Source organism: Nelumbo nucifera, chromosome 1, assembly GCF_055504915.1.
Source record: "Nelumbo nucifera cultivar China Antique chromosome 1, China Antique-T2T, whole genome shotgun sequence".
Classification (NCBI taxonomy): domain Eukaryota; kingdom Viridiplantae; phylum Streptophyta; class Magnoliopsida; order Proteales; family Nelumbonaceae; genus Nelumbo; species Nelumbo nucifera.
The window spans coordinates 182352675-182369886 of record NC_142649.1 but is presented as its reverse complement, the minus strand read 5'-3'; the positions used below and the strand labels follow the sequence as shown (position 1 = coordinate 182369886).

At 38.4% G+C, this 17212-nt stretch overlaps 1 protein-coding gene across 8 annotated transcripts in view; it reads left to right on the top strand.

Moving 5' to 3' along the window:
• Nucleotides 1-2428: 2428 nt before the first annotated feature.
• Nucleotides 2429-17212, top strand: part of LOC104600217 (DNA primase) — a 74184-nt gene continuing 59400 nt past the window's right edge. For 5 of the 8 annotated variants that reach the window (XM_010263053.3, XM_010263052.3, XM_010263054.3 and 2 more), the window contains exons 1-5: nucleotides 2430-2617; nucleotides 3254-3402; nucleotides 15072-15241; nucleotides 15305-15451; nucleotides 16064-16115. In XM_010263053.3, the coding sequence (XP_010261355.1) occupies nucleotides 2548-2617; nucleotides 3254-3402; nucleotides 15072-15241; nucleotides 15305-15451; nucleotides 16064-16115 (588 nt within the window). In that variant the 5' untranslated portion in view covers nucleotides 2430-2547. Of the gene's footprint in view, nucleotides 2618-2661; nucleotides 2865-3253; nucleotides 3403-15071; nucleotides 15242-15304; nucleotides 15452-16063; nucleotides 16116-17212 lie in introns of those variants that run through there. The other 3 variants (XM_010263058.3, XM_088895511.1, XM_088895512.1) reach the window with 3 other exon arrangements.

The window sequence follows — 17212 nt, the reverse complement described above, 5'->3', positions numbered from 1 at the left end:
AGTTGCAGGAAGGAGGTAAAAAAGCCAAGAGAAATATCATTCATGAATGAATAATGGAGAGAGAAATACACGATTAGAGAAGCTCTAGGATCATCATACATTTGACGCTCTCAGGTGTCCCAAACAGAAAAAGAAAGAAAGGCGAAGGAAAAGAAAATAAGAAACTAATATACCCTCCTCTAGCCTCTCTAGTACGCTGGAACTTGCAAGGAATTTATGATCAGATTATTGACATGTCATAATCGAAAAGAACAGGATTTTTTTTCTCAAAATTCAAAATTTCACCGACAGCACAACAGTTTGTATGTGTAATTGGAATTTGGATAGGGAGAGGACATAGGAGACTTACTGTTAAACACTGTTTGTCTGTAAGAGCTGGGGCAAGCAATCGGGAGTTCATGGGACACTTTGTGGGGGGTTTTGATCAGCGGTTAGCTTCTTTAAGGAAGGTTTCTTGGTGGGAATTGAAGGGGGAGGAGAGAATGAGAGATCTGCCTCTATTGTTGTATCTGTTCATCGGCTACTGTGGAAAATGGAGGCATTATCGGATTGGATAGTATCTCAGGCGTGCGTCTCCTTGTTAGCGAGGAGGAAAGGAATGAACTACTTAATCTGGACAATGTAGGAGTGCCTAGAAACCCAGCATTGGGAGAAGCCCAATATTTTCTCGAGATGATCCAGTCAAAACAGTACGGAGCAAACGCAGATTTCAATTGTTCATATGCTCAAAATACTTTTCTCATGACCAAACTCTCTTGTTGAAGGATCTTATAAACAATATCAACAGGTAATTGAAAATAACAACAGCGGACATCACTGCGACTACGACACCCTCTAAATGCCATTGAAAAGAAAGAAAAAGACAGAGAATATAAACTCAACAGGAAAAAAACCTTAAAGTGGTGCAACTAATGCTATTTATGAACAAAATAGATCATAGAAAAAAAAATGAAAGTTCATTTGATATAGGCAAACGTAGGAAGAATTGTTTGACCTTCTGACTTCTATTCAAAATGGCTTTTGCCATGCCACAATTTTGTAACCAATGGAACAAGGTAGGAGTGGAAGTTGGGCGTATCTCATGTCATTTAGTGTGGAAGTAGGTTTTATTAAAATAAAAGTACATATATACCCTCAATAAACATAGATATATGAGGGTAAAAACTGTCTAGTGAAAATTCCTGAAGCCACTGCATTACATTCGTACTTTTATATATAGTATAGATAGATATAAATTATTTAAGGGAAAATTACAAAGACCCCCCTGTACTATGGGGTCTGTGACAAAGACCCCCCAGTATTATGACCATGAGACAAAGACCCCCTTCCATTAGCCTTCCGTCAAAAAAGGTCGTTATAATATTTTTTTAATCCCTATACTACCCTTATAAATATTGTTCATCTTCCCCGACCTTTCTCTTTTCATCCTTGTCTGCCAATCAATGGGGGTATCAGGCCCTCGAGCTGCAACATACATCATAATATAATGATCAGTATCAACAGTTTGTCACCATCTACAATGCACCCTTTTCATCTCATTTTCTATTAATAAAACCTCAACAAACACTAACTTGTTTTTTTCTTTCTGTATCACAGTGAGCCACATGGAAACCAAGAACAAGACCAAGACCACGACCAACTATCCGATGATCTATCTGTAATTAAGAATACAAGATTTTTCTTACATACGATATGACAACTTATAATGATATGATCTTTTTGCGGTTTGGTTGCTTGCTTATATGCTTCAAACTTTCTCTTCAAATCCCTATAATTAAAATAGGCTGCATTGCGATTGCGAAATCATAAGAAATCACGTAAATTGTCTTTGTTCATTATTTTTTATATCTTTTTGGTGGTTGTAGGGTTCCCTCATAATCGTATACATCCAAAATACTATTCTCTGTTATTTATTTTTTTTAACCTTGTATAATGTCCAATCAAAAGAATATTTCATTTCATTTCACAGCCAATCCAATTTGATTGGCAATAAAGATGGAAAGAGAGAGAGAGAGAAATGTGAAAGAAGGTCAGGGAAGATGAATAATATTTATAAGGGTAGTATGAGGATTAAAAAATATTGTAACAGCCTTTTTGAACAAAAGGATAATGGAAGGGGGGTCTTTGTCTCACGGTCGTTGAGGGAGGGTATTTGTTGCAAAACAAAGTAAAGGGGGTCTTTATAGTTTACCCTTTATTTAATTCATTTATAATACTCAATACCCAATTGTAATTCGAGTTTGGTTGAAATCCGATGTAAATCCGAAGGACATTCGAATTGAATTCGAATATAGACGAATCAGATTTAGATCTACCCACACCCGATTTGATTGGATCCGTTTCATCACAACCGTGCAAATTTTATAAACAACGTTCTAAATTTTCAGTTGCGGTAAATTTTCCTAAAAAAAAAAGTACTCGAGCGTCGACCCAGCACTGCCAGCGACTTGGGTCCACAGTTTCTGGTTCGAGATTCGAGAATAAAAATTCCCGCTCATCTGTGTGTATCCGTTTTGTTTGTTCAGAGAGAGAGAGAGACGCAGTGAAATGTCTTCAGATCCCATGGACGATGTTGATCGCCTGTTCGAGTGCTTCAAATGTGGCGTCTCACCTCCTCGTAAGCTCTTCAATCTCAATCTTGTCCTATCATAAATCAAAGTTAGTACTACATTTTATTCGTCCTCGCGACCATTCAGGTTATCCACTCTGGAGATGGGGATTTTAAGTGGAAATATAAGTAGTTGCATGATTATATCCACTACAGTCACACTAATCGTAAGATTGATTCAAAGGTTGTAATTTATAGCCCATCAATGATTAAACATATCGAGCAGGTGTGGTTATTGCTTCGTAAATATATCGAGGTGAATTAAAATTTCTCTTGTTGATAGGTAATGAAATGTTGTATTCTTAGATTATACCCCGAGTTAACCATCTGAATTTTCTATTTTCTTCTTCCTGTCTCCATGTTTCACTAAGATCAGTTTGTTTATTCCTTCCAAAATGCATACTTTACCTTAGTGAAATTTTAACCAGCGTTGGACTTCCCAGTTAGCATACTGGAAAGCTATTAAAAAATAGGCAGAAAGCAAGGAGTGAAAAATATCATAAGTAAAATAATACATTATGCCTTGCTGTTTTACGACATACCATACTCGATAAGTTACTTTCCTCCTGTTGCTTCTGATGAAATATTTAGTTTTCATAGTTCTTGCGTTTGCAATTAATCTTTTATCATTTGGTTGTATGCCAGAGTCAGCAGTGAGAGAAAGAAGGGCTCACCAAGACAAACTAAAGAAGGCAAGTTCAAGACAAGATGTCTCTGCACTTTCTAGCTTTGCATCTCCCAGTTCAGCTAGACAAAAACCGCAGAAAACAGCAGATCTGCTCTGCATGGAGAACGTAGGTCCTCTGTGATAATTTCAGTAAAAAGTTAAGATTGATTATTGCCTGTTGCATGGGTCATATGTGCAGTTTTTGTGTTGAATTGGCATTTCCTGTTATCTATGTTGCACTGGATTTGGTGTGGGTGTGGTTATATGCTTATGAATTGGATCCATCTGACCTTGGAATCTCGGGATACAGGGATTCAACTAAAATTGACCCACCAATAGGTACTAATTTATCCACACACCATACAATGAATGATAAACATTAAAATTCCAATTATGTAAATAAACTATTTTTGATTTACATGTGCTCCATTGTTAATATTCAAAAAGTGAAGTGTTAACGGTAAGTCAAAGCAAATAGATAAGCTTGCTACATGATAATTAAAAACCTAAGGGGTTTTGGAGCAAGATGGTGCAAGGGGCCATTTTTCAATTTTGGTGAATGGAATAACTAGGGATTTTTTTTTCTTGCTATGAGGGGCCTTAGACAAGGAGATCCTGTGTCCCCCTTTCTATTTACCCTAGTTGCTGGTGTCTTGAGCGATTTGATTACAAAGGCAGATGCTGATAATTTGCTTAGAGGTTGGAGAGTAGGGAGGGAGGAAGTGGTGGTCACACACCTATAGTTATGACATCATTTTATTTTGTGAAGGAAAAGCAGAGGAGCTTGTGAACCTAAAGAGGCTTGTGAATAAATTTGAGAGTATCTCCAACCCTAAAGTGAATTGGGGTAAGAGTTGTGTGGTGGGAGTGAACCTAACGAGTGAAGAGGTGAATATTTTAGCTAGGCTTTTGGGGTGTGAAGTGGGAGATTGGCCGTTACAGTATTTGGGGCTACCTTTGGGAGGGAATCCAAACTCAAATAGCTTTTGATACTCAGTGAGTGATTGAGAGATTCACAAAACAACTGGCAAATTGGAAGCGGAACTACTTTTCATTGGGGGGTAGGATAGCCCTTATAAAGTCAACACTAGCCAATTTACCAATATACTTCCTTTCCGCCTTCAGAATTCTAGCGAAAGTGGAAAACCAATTAGAGAAGATCATGAGGGACTTCTTGTGGGAACCAGGGGACATTACCACCTAGTGAAGTGAGAGATGGTCTCTAGGTGTAAAGATAATGGAGGCTTAGGAATAGGAAATATCAGGTTAAGAAATACAACCTTGTTGGGGAAATGGTTATGGAGATTACCGTTGGAACATGATAGATTGTGGTATAGAGTTATAGTGAGCATTCATGGATTGGCAAACAATGGTTGGGATGCGGGTCTCAATCCTAGGGCTTCTCGTTGCTCTACTTGGAAAGCAATTCATGGTACCTTGCCTTCTATGGTTCCGTCAAATTTGATGCCTGTGCATGAAACAAAGTGTTGTTTTGGGAAGATGTCTGGGTAGGGGAGAGTTCCTTTAGTGATAGATTCCCCTATATTTATTCACTTTCAAATAGACCTGTTCATGGGCCGGGCCGGGCTGGGCTCAGGCTAGGCTTTGCCTCTTTATCAATAGAAAATGTGCAGGTTCGAGCGCGAGCTCGGCCCGACCATCGGGCCTAGATCTTGAGCTCGAGCTTGACACTTATATAAAGCCCAAAGTTCGAGCCTGAACCCAAAGCCCGACCTGTACACAAAATGTCTTATTTTTAGTGTACTTTTATAAACTAATATTATATTAATTTATTAGTAATTTAATAAATTAATAAACTAATTTGTATTTCCTAATAGTAAAATAATATTTATTAATAATTTAAGAAATAAATATATTATATATATTTATTATATATAACATAAATGTTTTTTTATTATATGTAATAGTATCGGGCCAGGCTTATTTGAGAAATCTTGAGCTTGGCTTGAAAATGATCGGGCCTAGTATTTAAAACCCGAGTCCGAGCTTGTGGGCCTAAAGTTTTGTCCAAGCCCGAAAAATAATAGGCTGGGCCGAGCCATTGGGCTACCCGGCCCATGAATAGGTCTACTCTCAAAGAGTAAAAGAAAAGTAATCTCTTCGGTCTATATTAATAATTCATGGGACTTGGGACTGAGGAGAGGGCTAAGGGAGTTAGAAATGGCAATGTTGGATGAACTTGTTACTCTTTTAGGGTCACCCTATTTGGATCAATCTTGCCTGGATAGTAGAATTTGGAAACCTTCCCCGTCCGGAGTCTTTACTTGCGCCTCTTTCTTTTAGGCCCTTCAGCCTTCTAACATTGCAGGGATTTTTCCATCATAGGAGGTGTGGTGTAGTCTTGTGCTCCCAAAAATTAGGCCTTTTTGTTGGGGGGCAATACTTCAAAAAAATCAATACTCTAGATGTGTTGCAAAAAAAGAGGCCAATTTTCTGCCTCTCTCCCCATGTTTTTAGTCTTTGCTTGAGTGCTGGTGAGACCATCACACCCCTTTTAATCTCTTTTCCTTTTGTACTCTTTATTTGGACTTGGTTCTCTACTCTCTCTTTGGAAACAGGTGGATACCTCCCTTGGACGTGGTAAGCCTATATAACCTAAGTATTTTCAGGCAACAAAAGAGGCGTGGTACAGTCATGTGGAGAGCAACATGGAGTGGAGAAATCTAAGGAGGAAACTATTTAAAGAATATCTATCGTCATACATTGGTTGAAATCAATTGACTTGTTTAAGGATTTTGTTAAAATGTTAATATTTTAAGTTTAGTACCACAGGGTACTATTGTACTTTCTCCCTCTTTTGTTTTGTTTTATGTTGCCCTAGTATAAATACAAAAAGCTGGTGTCACTAGCTTGACTTTTGGCTCTCAATCTCTTTTCTCTCCTCTCTCCTCTCTCTTCCTTTCTTCCTCTCTTTTGAATAATACGGTATCAGAGCGGGACTATCAGATCTGAAAGGAGAGATCAAGCTAGCCTTTCTTCTATCTTCTCTCTTCACCAGCTATAGTTTGCTTTACTGAAGATCCAGAATACAACATCGGACCGAAGTATCTTCTCTCCCTTCCTTTTTTTTTCCTAGTTGTGTACTAGGACAAAACCTGTAGTAGGTTCACTTGTTTGATGTGAGGTGATCATCACCTCTTTCTTTCCTTTTTTGTGGGATTGGCTGATCCTTGTGATGTATTGTAGGTCAGTGATGACCTTTATATGTTGCGACAACAACCTTATGATGGGTTTGTAGGTCAGGAGATGACCTGTATGTGCTGTGACAACAACCTTCTGATTTATTATAAGCTAGTGATGACCTGTTAGTGCCGTAACAACAATTGATTTATTTCTTTGGTGATTGAAGAGTTGAGTTTAAAAAAAAGTGGTTGTCTCTAGTCTGGGGAAATTGTGTGGACTGGAGACAAAATTTATCTTTTTGGGTGTTAGACTGCACTATTTTAAGGTTTTTTGTGCCTACTTTGAGTGTTACCTAAAGTTGTTACCTTGAGTGGTGAAGATTCTGCCACATCTGGTGTTTCCTCAATGCAGAATGGAACGAGTGGCGGTATGGGGTATGGATTTATCCTTTCCTATGGCTGTCATACCCATGGATGGCTTAAATTATTTAGAATGGTCGAAAGGGATTAGGTTATACATTACTGCAAGGGGAAAGATAGGACATATAATTGGGAGAATTAAAGAACCTAATTCTGGGAGTGCTAAGTATAATAGATGGAACCAGGGAAACAACACGGTTATGTCCTGGCTTTTAGTGTCTATGCAACCTCAGGTGAGAAGGAACTTTATGTGGGCTGAAATGACTTATGAGATTTGCAAACATGCAAAGTCAACCTATTCTGAACTACGCCATTATGTACAAATCTATCAATTACAAGCAGAATCATCTACTTGTAAACAGTGGGAGAGGAGTATTTTTGTGTACTATTCAGACTTGACTTCCATCTGGAAGGAGTTAGATCACTATCAAAGTGTGGACTGGAAGTGTGATGAAGATGCAAAAGCGTACAAGTCCCTTGTTTCTCAACAACATGTATTTGCATTTTTCCATGGCTTGAACTTTGTGTATGAATCCATCAGGGTCTAGATCCTAGGAAGCAAGGATCTTTCATTTGTCTAAGAGGTATATGCATTAGTACAATCAGCGGAAAGTAGAAGAAATTTGATGAATAATTATGAGGGGGATGCTGTTGTGTTGGCAGCGAAAGGGAATGTTGCTACAGGTGGGGCCATGGGGGAAATCTCTTTAAGAAGGGGGACTTTCAGAAAAGGGTGGATGACAAAGACAAACTATGGTGCACCCATTGCCAGAATTCCTAACACACTCGTGATACATGTTGTGAACTTCATGGGAAGCCAAAATGGGCTCAAGAATTGAGTAAGAAGCAAGGTTCAGATCTGAATAAGAAGTCTGGACAGCAAGGTCCAAGAAAACTCACTATAGCAAACATGGCTACTCAGGAGAATCAGCCCCCTACTACTATTGTAACTCAGACACACACATCTGGTTTTGACCCTAGGGAGGATATTATTAATTTCTTCTGTGACCATTTAGAACTCTATGGTAGAGCAATTCGTTAGATGGATGCTATGAAGGCTTAGCCATGATTTTTGCACCTTCGTACAGGTGTTGTACAGGGGTGTGTGGTCCTCTTTGTCACAAGTATGTACTGTGTTTAAATTGGTGTGTGAAGTGTGGAGATTATAGCAGTATACTCCTTATTTCTGGACTGTTTAGTTGCTGCCAGTAGCCCTTCAGTATTGTGTACCTGTTTCCAGAAGCAGAGTGTGGAGTTTTGTGCCCTAATTGTGATTGTTAGAAGTAGTACTGGTGTGGAGATTAGAGCAGTATACTCCTTATTTCTGGACTGTTTAGTTGCTGCCAGTAGCCCTTCAGTATTGTGTACCTGTTTCCAGAAGCAGAGTGTGGAGTTTTGTGCCCTAATTGTGATTGTTAGAAGTAGTACTGGTGTGGAGATTAGAGCAGTATACTCCTTATTTCTGGACTGTTTAGTTGCTGCCAGTAGCCCTTCAGTATTGTGTACCTGTTTCCAGAAGCAGAGTGTGGAGTTTTGTGCCCTAATTGTGATTGTTAGAAGTAGTACTGGTGTGAGGACTGGTCTTGTGCACCTGCAGTTTTGTTTTTGACTTGTAGAGCTGCCTTTGAAAATGGCAAATGATGATTCTGCCTCATCTGGGGTTATATCAACCCATAGTACAGCAGGTATGGGGACTGAAAGTATGATGTTCCCTATGCCAATTACTCCTTTAAATGGTCTGAACTACCTGGAGTGGGCCAACGGTGTAAAATTTTATGCAACAGCAAGGGGAAAAACTGGTTACATAAATGGATGGGTGAAAGAACCCAAGAGTGGGACTGCTGAACATGATTGATAGGACCAAGAAAACAGTATGATGATGTCCTGACTTCTTGTAGCCATGGGATCTGATGTGAAAAAGAACTTTATGTGGGCAAACATTGCAAATGAGATATGGGAACAAGTCAAAACCACCTATTCTGAGCAAAGGCACTATGCTAAGATTTACTTGTTACAAGCTGATTCCTCAATTTATAAACAGGGAAATCGTAGCTTATCAGCCTATTATTCAGCCCTTACCTCAGTATGGAAGGAATTGGACCACTATCAGGCTATAGAATGGAAATGTGATGATAATGCTAGAGCCTATAAGAAGCTAGTTTCTCAGCAGCGGGTTTTTGCCTTCTTGTTGGGACTAAACCCCATATATGAACCCCTTAGAGTTCAGATTTTAGGAAGCAAAGAGTTGCCTTCAGTTCAAGAAGTGTATGCCCTTGTTCAGTCTGAGGAAAGTAGGCGGAGTGTGATGGTTACAATTGAGGGGGAGCAATAGGTAGCATTAGCTGCAACGGGTGGAAATAATATGGGAAAGAAAAGTGACTCCAGGAAAGCTGATGATAAGGATAAGTTCTTCTGCGCCCATTGCCGTCGTTCAAGACATACGTGTGACACATGTTGAGAGCTCCATGGAAGACCAAAGTGGGCTGTAAAGAACCAAGAATAGGGTAAGGTACAGGGTCAGAAGAAGCCTAATACAACACACAATACAACAAATGTGGTAACCCAAGAAACTTAGTTTGCTGGGTGCCAATTGATACTACTCTAGAGTACTTCATTGGTTCTGATCCCAAGGAAGACATTATGAACTCCTTTCGTAGTCACTTGGAATCTTATGTTAGGGCCTTGCACCAGATGGACAAATCAGCTACTGGTAACCTTTCTACTTCATTTGCTTCTACATCAGGTAATGCAACTTCTTCCTTCCTTGTGTCTCCATTGCCACTGATTCCCCCTGGATCATTGACTCTGTGGCTTCTAATCACATGATTGGTATGCCAAACATATTCAAGTGTTATAACCTTTTGTCAGGAAGGGATAAGGTGAGAATTGCAGATGGATCATTTTCCTCCATTGTAGGCCAAGGATCAATATCCCTTGCTCAAGGACTTAACCTGAATAATGTTTTGCATGTCCCTTAACTTCCCATTAATCTTCTTTCTATTAGTAGTATCACAAATTCATTAAACTTCAGTGTAACCTTTTTTCCTGATTCATGTATTTTTTAGGATCTAACTTCTGGGAGGACGATTGGTAGAGGAAGCTTAGTGGATGGTCTCTACACTCTAAACAACAAGGCTGGTTTCTCGGTGTCATCCTCAGAGTCGCATAGTCAGTCAAATAAGAGTCAAATTTTTTTGTGGCATAATTGGTTAAGTCTTGTGTCTTTTGAAATAATAAAGTCTTTGTTTTCTTTTTTATTTAAGTCCTGTTCAGTGTCAGATTTCCATTGTCAAACGTGTCAGTTGAGCAAGCAATGTAGAACAGTATTTCCTTTAAGTAATAAAAGATCAAGTTTCCCTTTCCATATTATGTATTCTGATGTGTGGGGACCTACTAACATAACTTTAGAGGGCGGGTATAAGTACCTTATCACATTGATTGATGATTTCTCCCGCTATACATGGGTATTTCCCATGTGTAGCAAAGATTTCCAAAGGATGGTGTTTACATAGTTTCATGTTGAAATTAAGATTTTTCAATCCGATAATGTGAAGGAATATTTCCATGGTGAGCTAAATGAGTTCTTTGCTTCCCATGGATCTATTCATAAGAGCTCATGTGCAAGAGCACCACAACAAAACGGTGTTGCAGAAAGAAAGAATAGACACCTCCTTGAGGTAGCCCGAGGTATGATGTTACATATGAATGTTCCCAAATGTTTTTGGGCTGATGTTGTACTTGTTGCTACTTATGTCATAAACTGCATGCCCTCCAGAGTGTTAAACTACAAGGCCCCTCATTAGTTATTGTTTCCTCAGTTTCCTTTATTTATTTATTTTTTGATCAATCAGTTTCCTTTATTTTTCATTCCCATAAGGGTGTTTGGTTGTCGTGCTTTTGTCTGTGACTTATCCCTGTCTCATGGTAAGTTGGGTCATCGGTCTATTCCATGTGTCTTTCTGGGGTATCCTTCCTCACAAAAGGGGTATCGATGCTTTGATCCCGTTGGCCATAAGCTCTTTGTCTCCATGGATGTCTCTTTTTTTTTGAGTTTGAATCGTTCTTCCTTGCTTCCCCTCAGGGGGAGAGTAATGTGGAAGAGGAGAAGCAGGTCCAGGTCTCCCTTCCTTCTATTCTGGATCTAGCTCGTTTTCATGTCTTCCAACGTCAACACTGTAGAGATTAGCAATGTGACAAAGATGTGGAGCCACCAAACACTAAGCAACCAACACTGTTTGATTCCCAGGAGGTAAGTCCAACACTTGTTGATCCCCTAGCTCCCGTTTCGGTTGTGGATGACCTTGACATTCCTATTGCTCATAGAAAGGGGGTCAGGTCATGCACTACCAAACACCCCATTACCCAGTATGTCCTGTGACCACATTTCCCCTTCTGCAATTGAAAGTATTCCCATTCCCAGAAATGTGGCAAAGGCTTTAAAATATCCTGAATGGACAAATGCTATGAAGGAGGAGATCACTACCCTCCATAAGAATCAAACATGGGAGTTGGTGGATCTTCCAATAGGAAAGACCTAGTGGGGTGTAAGTGGGTGTTTACAGTGAAACACAGGGTAGATGGGACAGTTGAAAGATACAAAGCAAGGCTGGTAGCTAAAGGGTACACCCAAGTTTATGGTGTTGACTATGATGAGACATTTGCTCTAGTAGCTAAGATGAATTCAATACGGGTTCTTCTATCATTGGCTGCAAACTTTGATCGGAAATTGCATCAATTGGATATAAAGAATGCCTTTTTAAATGGTGATCTATAGGAAGTGTACATGGTTTAACCCCTAGGTTTTTGTGCCAAAGGAAGTGAAAGTAAGGTGTGCAAACTAAGAAAGTCCCTCTATGGTCTAAAACAATCTCCTAGAGGTGGTTCAATAAATTTCATATGGTGGTTCAACAAGTAGGGTTCAAGCAATGTCAGTCTGATCACACTCTTTATGAAGAGATGTCAAGAACAAATGGCTGTGCTGATAGTGTACGTAGATTATATAACCATTACAGGAAACTAGAGCATAGAAATACAAAAGTTGAAGGAATTCCTAGCCTCTCAATTTGAATGAAAGATCTAGGTCTCCTAAAGTACTTTCTTGGAATTGAGGTTGCTTGCTCAAAAAGGGGCATCTTCATCTCTCAAAGGAAGTATATCCTAGATATGTTACAGGATACAGGCAAGTTAGGTGCAAAACCAATAGATACTCCTATGGATGTTGACCATAAACTAGGAAATTGTGATGGTGAGCCACTAAAAGATGTGAAACAGTTTCAAAGATTAGTGGGAAGGTTGTTTTATTTGTCCATTACATGCCCTAACATTGCTTACTCAGTTGAGGTCCTAAGCCAATTCATGCTTATCCTAAGAGACCACACATGGAGGTAGCAGAGAGGATTCTTAGGTATTTGAAGAAGTATCCAGGAATAAGGTTGCTATTCAGCAAACATAATCATCTAAAAGTGGAAGTCTAAACAGATGCTGACTGGGCAGGTGTTGTGGATGATAGAAAGTCCACAAGTGGGTATACATTTGTAGGAGGAAATCTAGTGACATGGAGAAGTAAGAAACAAGGTGTAGTGGCAAGGTCAAGTGCTGAAGCAGAGTATAGAGTTATGGCACATGGGTTGGCTGAAGTTCTTTGGTTGAAGAACCTTTTAGGGGAACTCGGGGTTATTGTCCACAATCCTATGTCCCTCTACTATGACAATAAGGCAGCCATTAACATTGCTAGTAATCCAGTTCTATATGATAGGATCAAGCACATTGAGGTGGACAAGCACTTCATAAGAGAAAAATTGGAAAATGGAGAAATTTGTACTCCTTATGTCAAATCCAAGGAGCAACTTGCTGATATTCTCACAAAAGGACTTCCACACCTGTGGCACAATGAGTTGTGTGACAAGTTGGGCATGATAGATATATTCAACCCAACTTGAGGGGGAGTGTTGTTAGATTTAAGTTTTTTACTTCTGCTGTTAGAATGCTGTCAGCCTAGGCTGCTGTCAGCATGTTCTTTTCTTTATTTTAGGGTGTGCCGCTAGGGACCTTCTTGTAATTTCTTTATATTTTATTTGTTATATCACATTAAGATAAAGTAGAAGCTGGGCGCCACCAGCATAGTTCTTTTGACTCTCACATAATTTTTCTTCCTCTTCTCTTCTCCTTTCTTCTTCCTCTTTTCTTGTAAGAGAACAATTATAATTGAATAATAAAATTTAAAAATATAAAAATACAAAAAATAGTAGAAATTTGGCACATCTCTACTATTATATAGCCATCATATTAAAGAAAATAAGTTTGACAAATAAGAATATTTTTATTGATGTTGGAAATGGTATACAAAATGTATAATTGTCTTTAAAAGGAAAATGTTTTCCATTCAAGGAATGGTTCAGAAATTCAATAACCTAGGTCTTATACAGTCATCACATTATATAAAAAAGAGTTGTTATTATTGATAATGAAAACAGAGCAAAAAGTTTAAAATTTACATAAAAATAAATCTGTTTTTTGTGTTATTGTTATTACAACTATTATCATCTAAAATTGTTACGTGCAATGCATGTGCACATTTACTAGTATGATAAAATAAGAGAAAGTAGACTAATATGCGTGGGCCTTTTCATGCAATGCTATATACTACATTAGTAAGAAAAATTGAGTTGACACAAGTTGAAGGGTCTAGAAGAGCTAAATGCAGACTAAAAAGAACATGAGCTGAAGCAGTGAGAAATGATTATAGGGCTTACAATTTAACCATGGATGTGGCCCTAGATAGAGTGGAATGGCCAAACAAGGTAACTATGTAGCGGGATAATTAAAGACTTGCTGTTGCTGCTATAAAGCTAGAAATTGCATGGACCCATGGTTTTTAGGAAATAAAGGACAAATTTTCCAGAAGTTGGAATGGTCTCCCTTGTTTGAAGTGAAGGAAAAAGCTCTAACTTTTATGGTTACATACACTTAAATTGACCAAAATGGATTGAACAAACTAGGGGTGAGCATTTGGTTTTTTCGGTTCAAAACCGAAATTTTAGGAACCGATCTAGTGAAATGAAAAACTGAAACCGAAACCGAAACCGAAATGTACTAAAACCGATTAAACCGAACCGATTTTTTTTACAGTTATTTCGGATATTTTGGTTAAAACCGAAATAATGGGCATGAGCATGAAGTACTTATGTACCAAAGCAATTGGACGTAACAGTCTAGCACTACCACGCTGGGCACTGTGCACTTGGAGTCTTGGACAATAGGACTAAAGTCTGGATTTGAACTCTGGACTGAAGTCGTCAGCTCGTCACTGGCTTGCTGCCTCTCTCTCTGTCTCTCTGGGGTCTCTGAAATCCTAAGTTTCAAAGGCCAAAGGTAAACTCAGAAATCAAAAGTCACAAAGTTCAGAACAGTAAAACTAGAAGGAAGAAGTGAAGAAGAACTACTATTTTGTTGATCGGTTTCTACGAAAAGGGAGGCGGGCTGCGGGCTGCGGTGGCTGCCTATTCGTATTCCCTCTTTTATTGGATTTATTTAATTGTTTAATAAATTTGGGCTTTCGGAAAACATTAGATGCAACAGGGACCACAATTGTATTGTGTCCCATCGAATGACCCAATGATGTAGAGTTTCAAAACTAAATAGGTTTTTTCGGTTAACCGATCTGTCAATCATGAGAACCGAAACCGAAAACCGAATTGTGTATTAACCGAATTCCAAAACTGAAACCGACCAAAACACCGATTAAATTGAACCAATTAAACCAAAACCAAAATTTCGGTTTGGTTTTTCGGTTTTAACCAAATTGTGCTCACCCCTAGGACAAACTTATATTATATCCATATACAAAAGGGGATAATAGCTTATTTACCCCACCAAAATTTTTATATTGCTCATCTGGTCCATTGCCTTGGTGGTAGGCCTCCAAAATGCTTAGTTGGTCGCCTAGTGAACACATGGGCAACACATCAGCTGCAATGATACAGACCATGGCTCTGTTTCAACTTTAGAAGCCAAAACTGCATTCTGTTTTTCTTCCATGTCACATGGTCCTCTTTCTGATGGACATCAATGTTTGGAAGTTGCTATTATCTCTATATTTATCTGATAGAATTTCTTCCTTTGTTCCATTGGCATTTCATGTTCTAGATCTAGACTTTTAGTTTACTGTCCATCTCAAATGAACTATATCTATAATTTCTCATAATCCCATTAATGTGAATAATTATCCCTTCAGCCTGGTACAACAATGGCTAAAGCAATTGCATTTAGCAGTGGAAAGCAGCTATCTCCAGTCATCTTTTATGGATCTCCGTATGGTGTGCCAGCAAAAAGACCATACCGTTTGTTGAAATTGTTAAATGAAATCCGTGAAGATCTCACAACTCAAAATAGCTTGCAATCAAGGTAAACACACATTTAAATGATTTTTTCTTCTTAGGAGTTTACTCATGCCAATTGTTTTTATAGGGAGGATGTTTGGGCTACATTCCCCAGGCAAGATGAGGCCATAAAATTTGCAAAGGGCCATGCCTATGCTCATGTTTTCAGCTATCAAGATCATCTGAATGGACAAAGAAGGTTTCTTGTCTCAACATATGCTGAGTTTTGGAGAAGGTTATCTTTATTATTCTTCTTTTATAATTATGTATTGTTAACCATTAAGGGATAAATTGCTGAAACCTCCCCTGAAGTTTGGTAATTGCAATCACCTTCCTTGAACTTTTTGACATAGTCGCAAGTAGACCCCCTTTATTAGAATCCTCCAAAAAGAGGCATGAAAATGTCCAAAATACTCATGCAGATACTTTTGACCAAACTGTTTATTTTCCAATTTTTCTCTTCAAGTGAATCGCTAGCCCAAAACCCTTCCGTTCTCTTTTCTGAAATTGATTTATTTTCCAAATTTGCCTTCATATCAATCACCCAAAGGTAAAGCTTCATCTTTAAATTCTCTTTTTTTTGTTGTTTATAAAGTTTGTATTTTTTTTTTCTGTAAAAACTAGTCTCAATAGTAACTGCATGGGTATTTTGGACATTTTGTGCCTCTTGTTAGAGGATTCTAGCAGAGGGGGTTTACTTGTAACTGTGTCAGAAAGTTCAGGGGAGGTTTCAGCATTGGTCAGAGACTTCAGCGGAGGTTTCAGCAATTTACCCAGCCATTAACAGTCATACTTTGTCTTCTTTTCTTTTCAACTATTGTCTCTTACTGAAAGTGAGTTGTTTCAGGTACAAAAATATGGATCCCAAATTTCGCCATCATTATGAAGTGATTCAAGAGGTGATGACATCTGTTGTTTTTTTTCTTGATAGGGCATTTATACAAATACATTTAATGAAAAGAATTCATTAAGTGGAGTGGTTTTGAACTTTTTCCTATATCCATATGTTATCTTTTCTTTCTTTTCTGTTTTGATTAGCATATTAGGTTAGTAACCGGTTGTTAGACATCAAAGATGATTAATGGAATTTTTGTTTTTTTTCCTTGTTTTGTTCATAATGCTTGATCAGTGTTTTAAAAGCGAACGACGCAAAAAAGGCGCAAGGGCTATTTTGCGCCTGAGGCGCAAGGCGAGGCGCACAATTAAAAAAAATCTAAAAAATAAAAAAAATACAAAAAAAGCAAAAAAATTATAAAACATAAACATAATATGTGTAAAGCATATTCAAATGAGAATTTAAAAATGAAATCAAACATATAAAACATTTTCAAGCATATAAAACCCACAATCTCTTTTTTTCGCAATTACATCAAGTAGCTAATGTGACATATTACATTCCCAATTCTACGAGCTGCCTTTGTGCCACGCCCTTGAGGCTAGCCCAAACAAGTCCATGTTAGGGTCTTAAAATTATTATTTTTTGTGTGAAAACTAAGAATTTAAGACCCTAACATGGGCTTGTTTGGAGAGGGGTGTGGCACAGGGGTCCGGGGCTCCCGGACCAGTCGCTAGACCTGAAAAAAGGAAAAAGCATCAAGTTTTCAAAAGGCGCATGCCTAGGCGCACGAGCGAGGCGCCTACCCTAAAATGCACCTCGCTTGTGCACCTAGGTTTGCCTTTTAAATCATTGTGCTTGATAGAAGGATGACCATTCATCTAGATACAAATATGGTGCATCAAAACATGTAACTAACTGAACGTTTGTTCATGAAGCAGCTTTTAGATTTAGAGGCATTAATTCACTCTTAATAAATTTTGTATATGATGGGATGAACCAATAAAAGTATGCTCGGATATCATCCACACGAGATCTTATTCATGTAAATTCAAAAATTCCATTTCAGAGATAGCCTTAACTAGTAGAGTAGTAAGTTGGGATGGGTCCTCTGTCCTCAGCAAAGATGATATAATCTTTTGGCATATCCAAAGAGTTGAT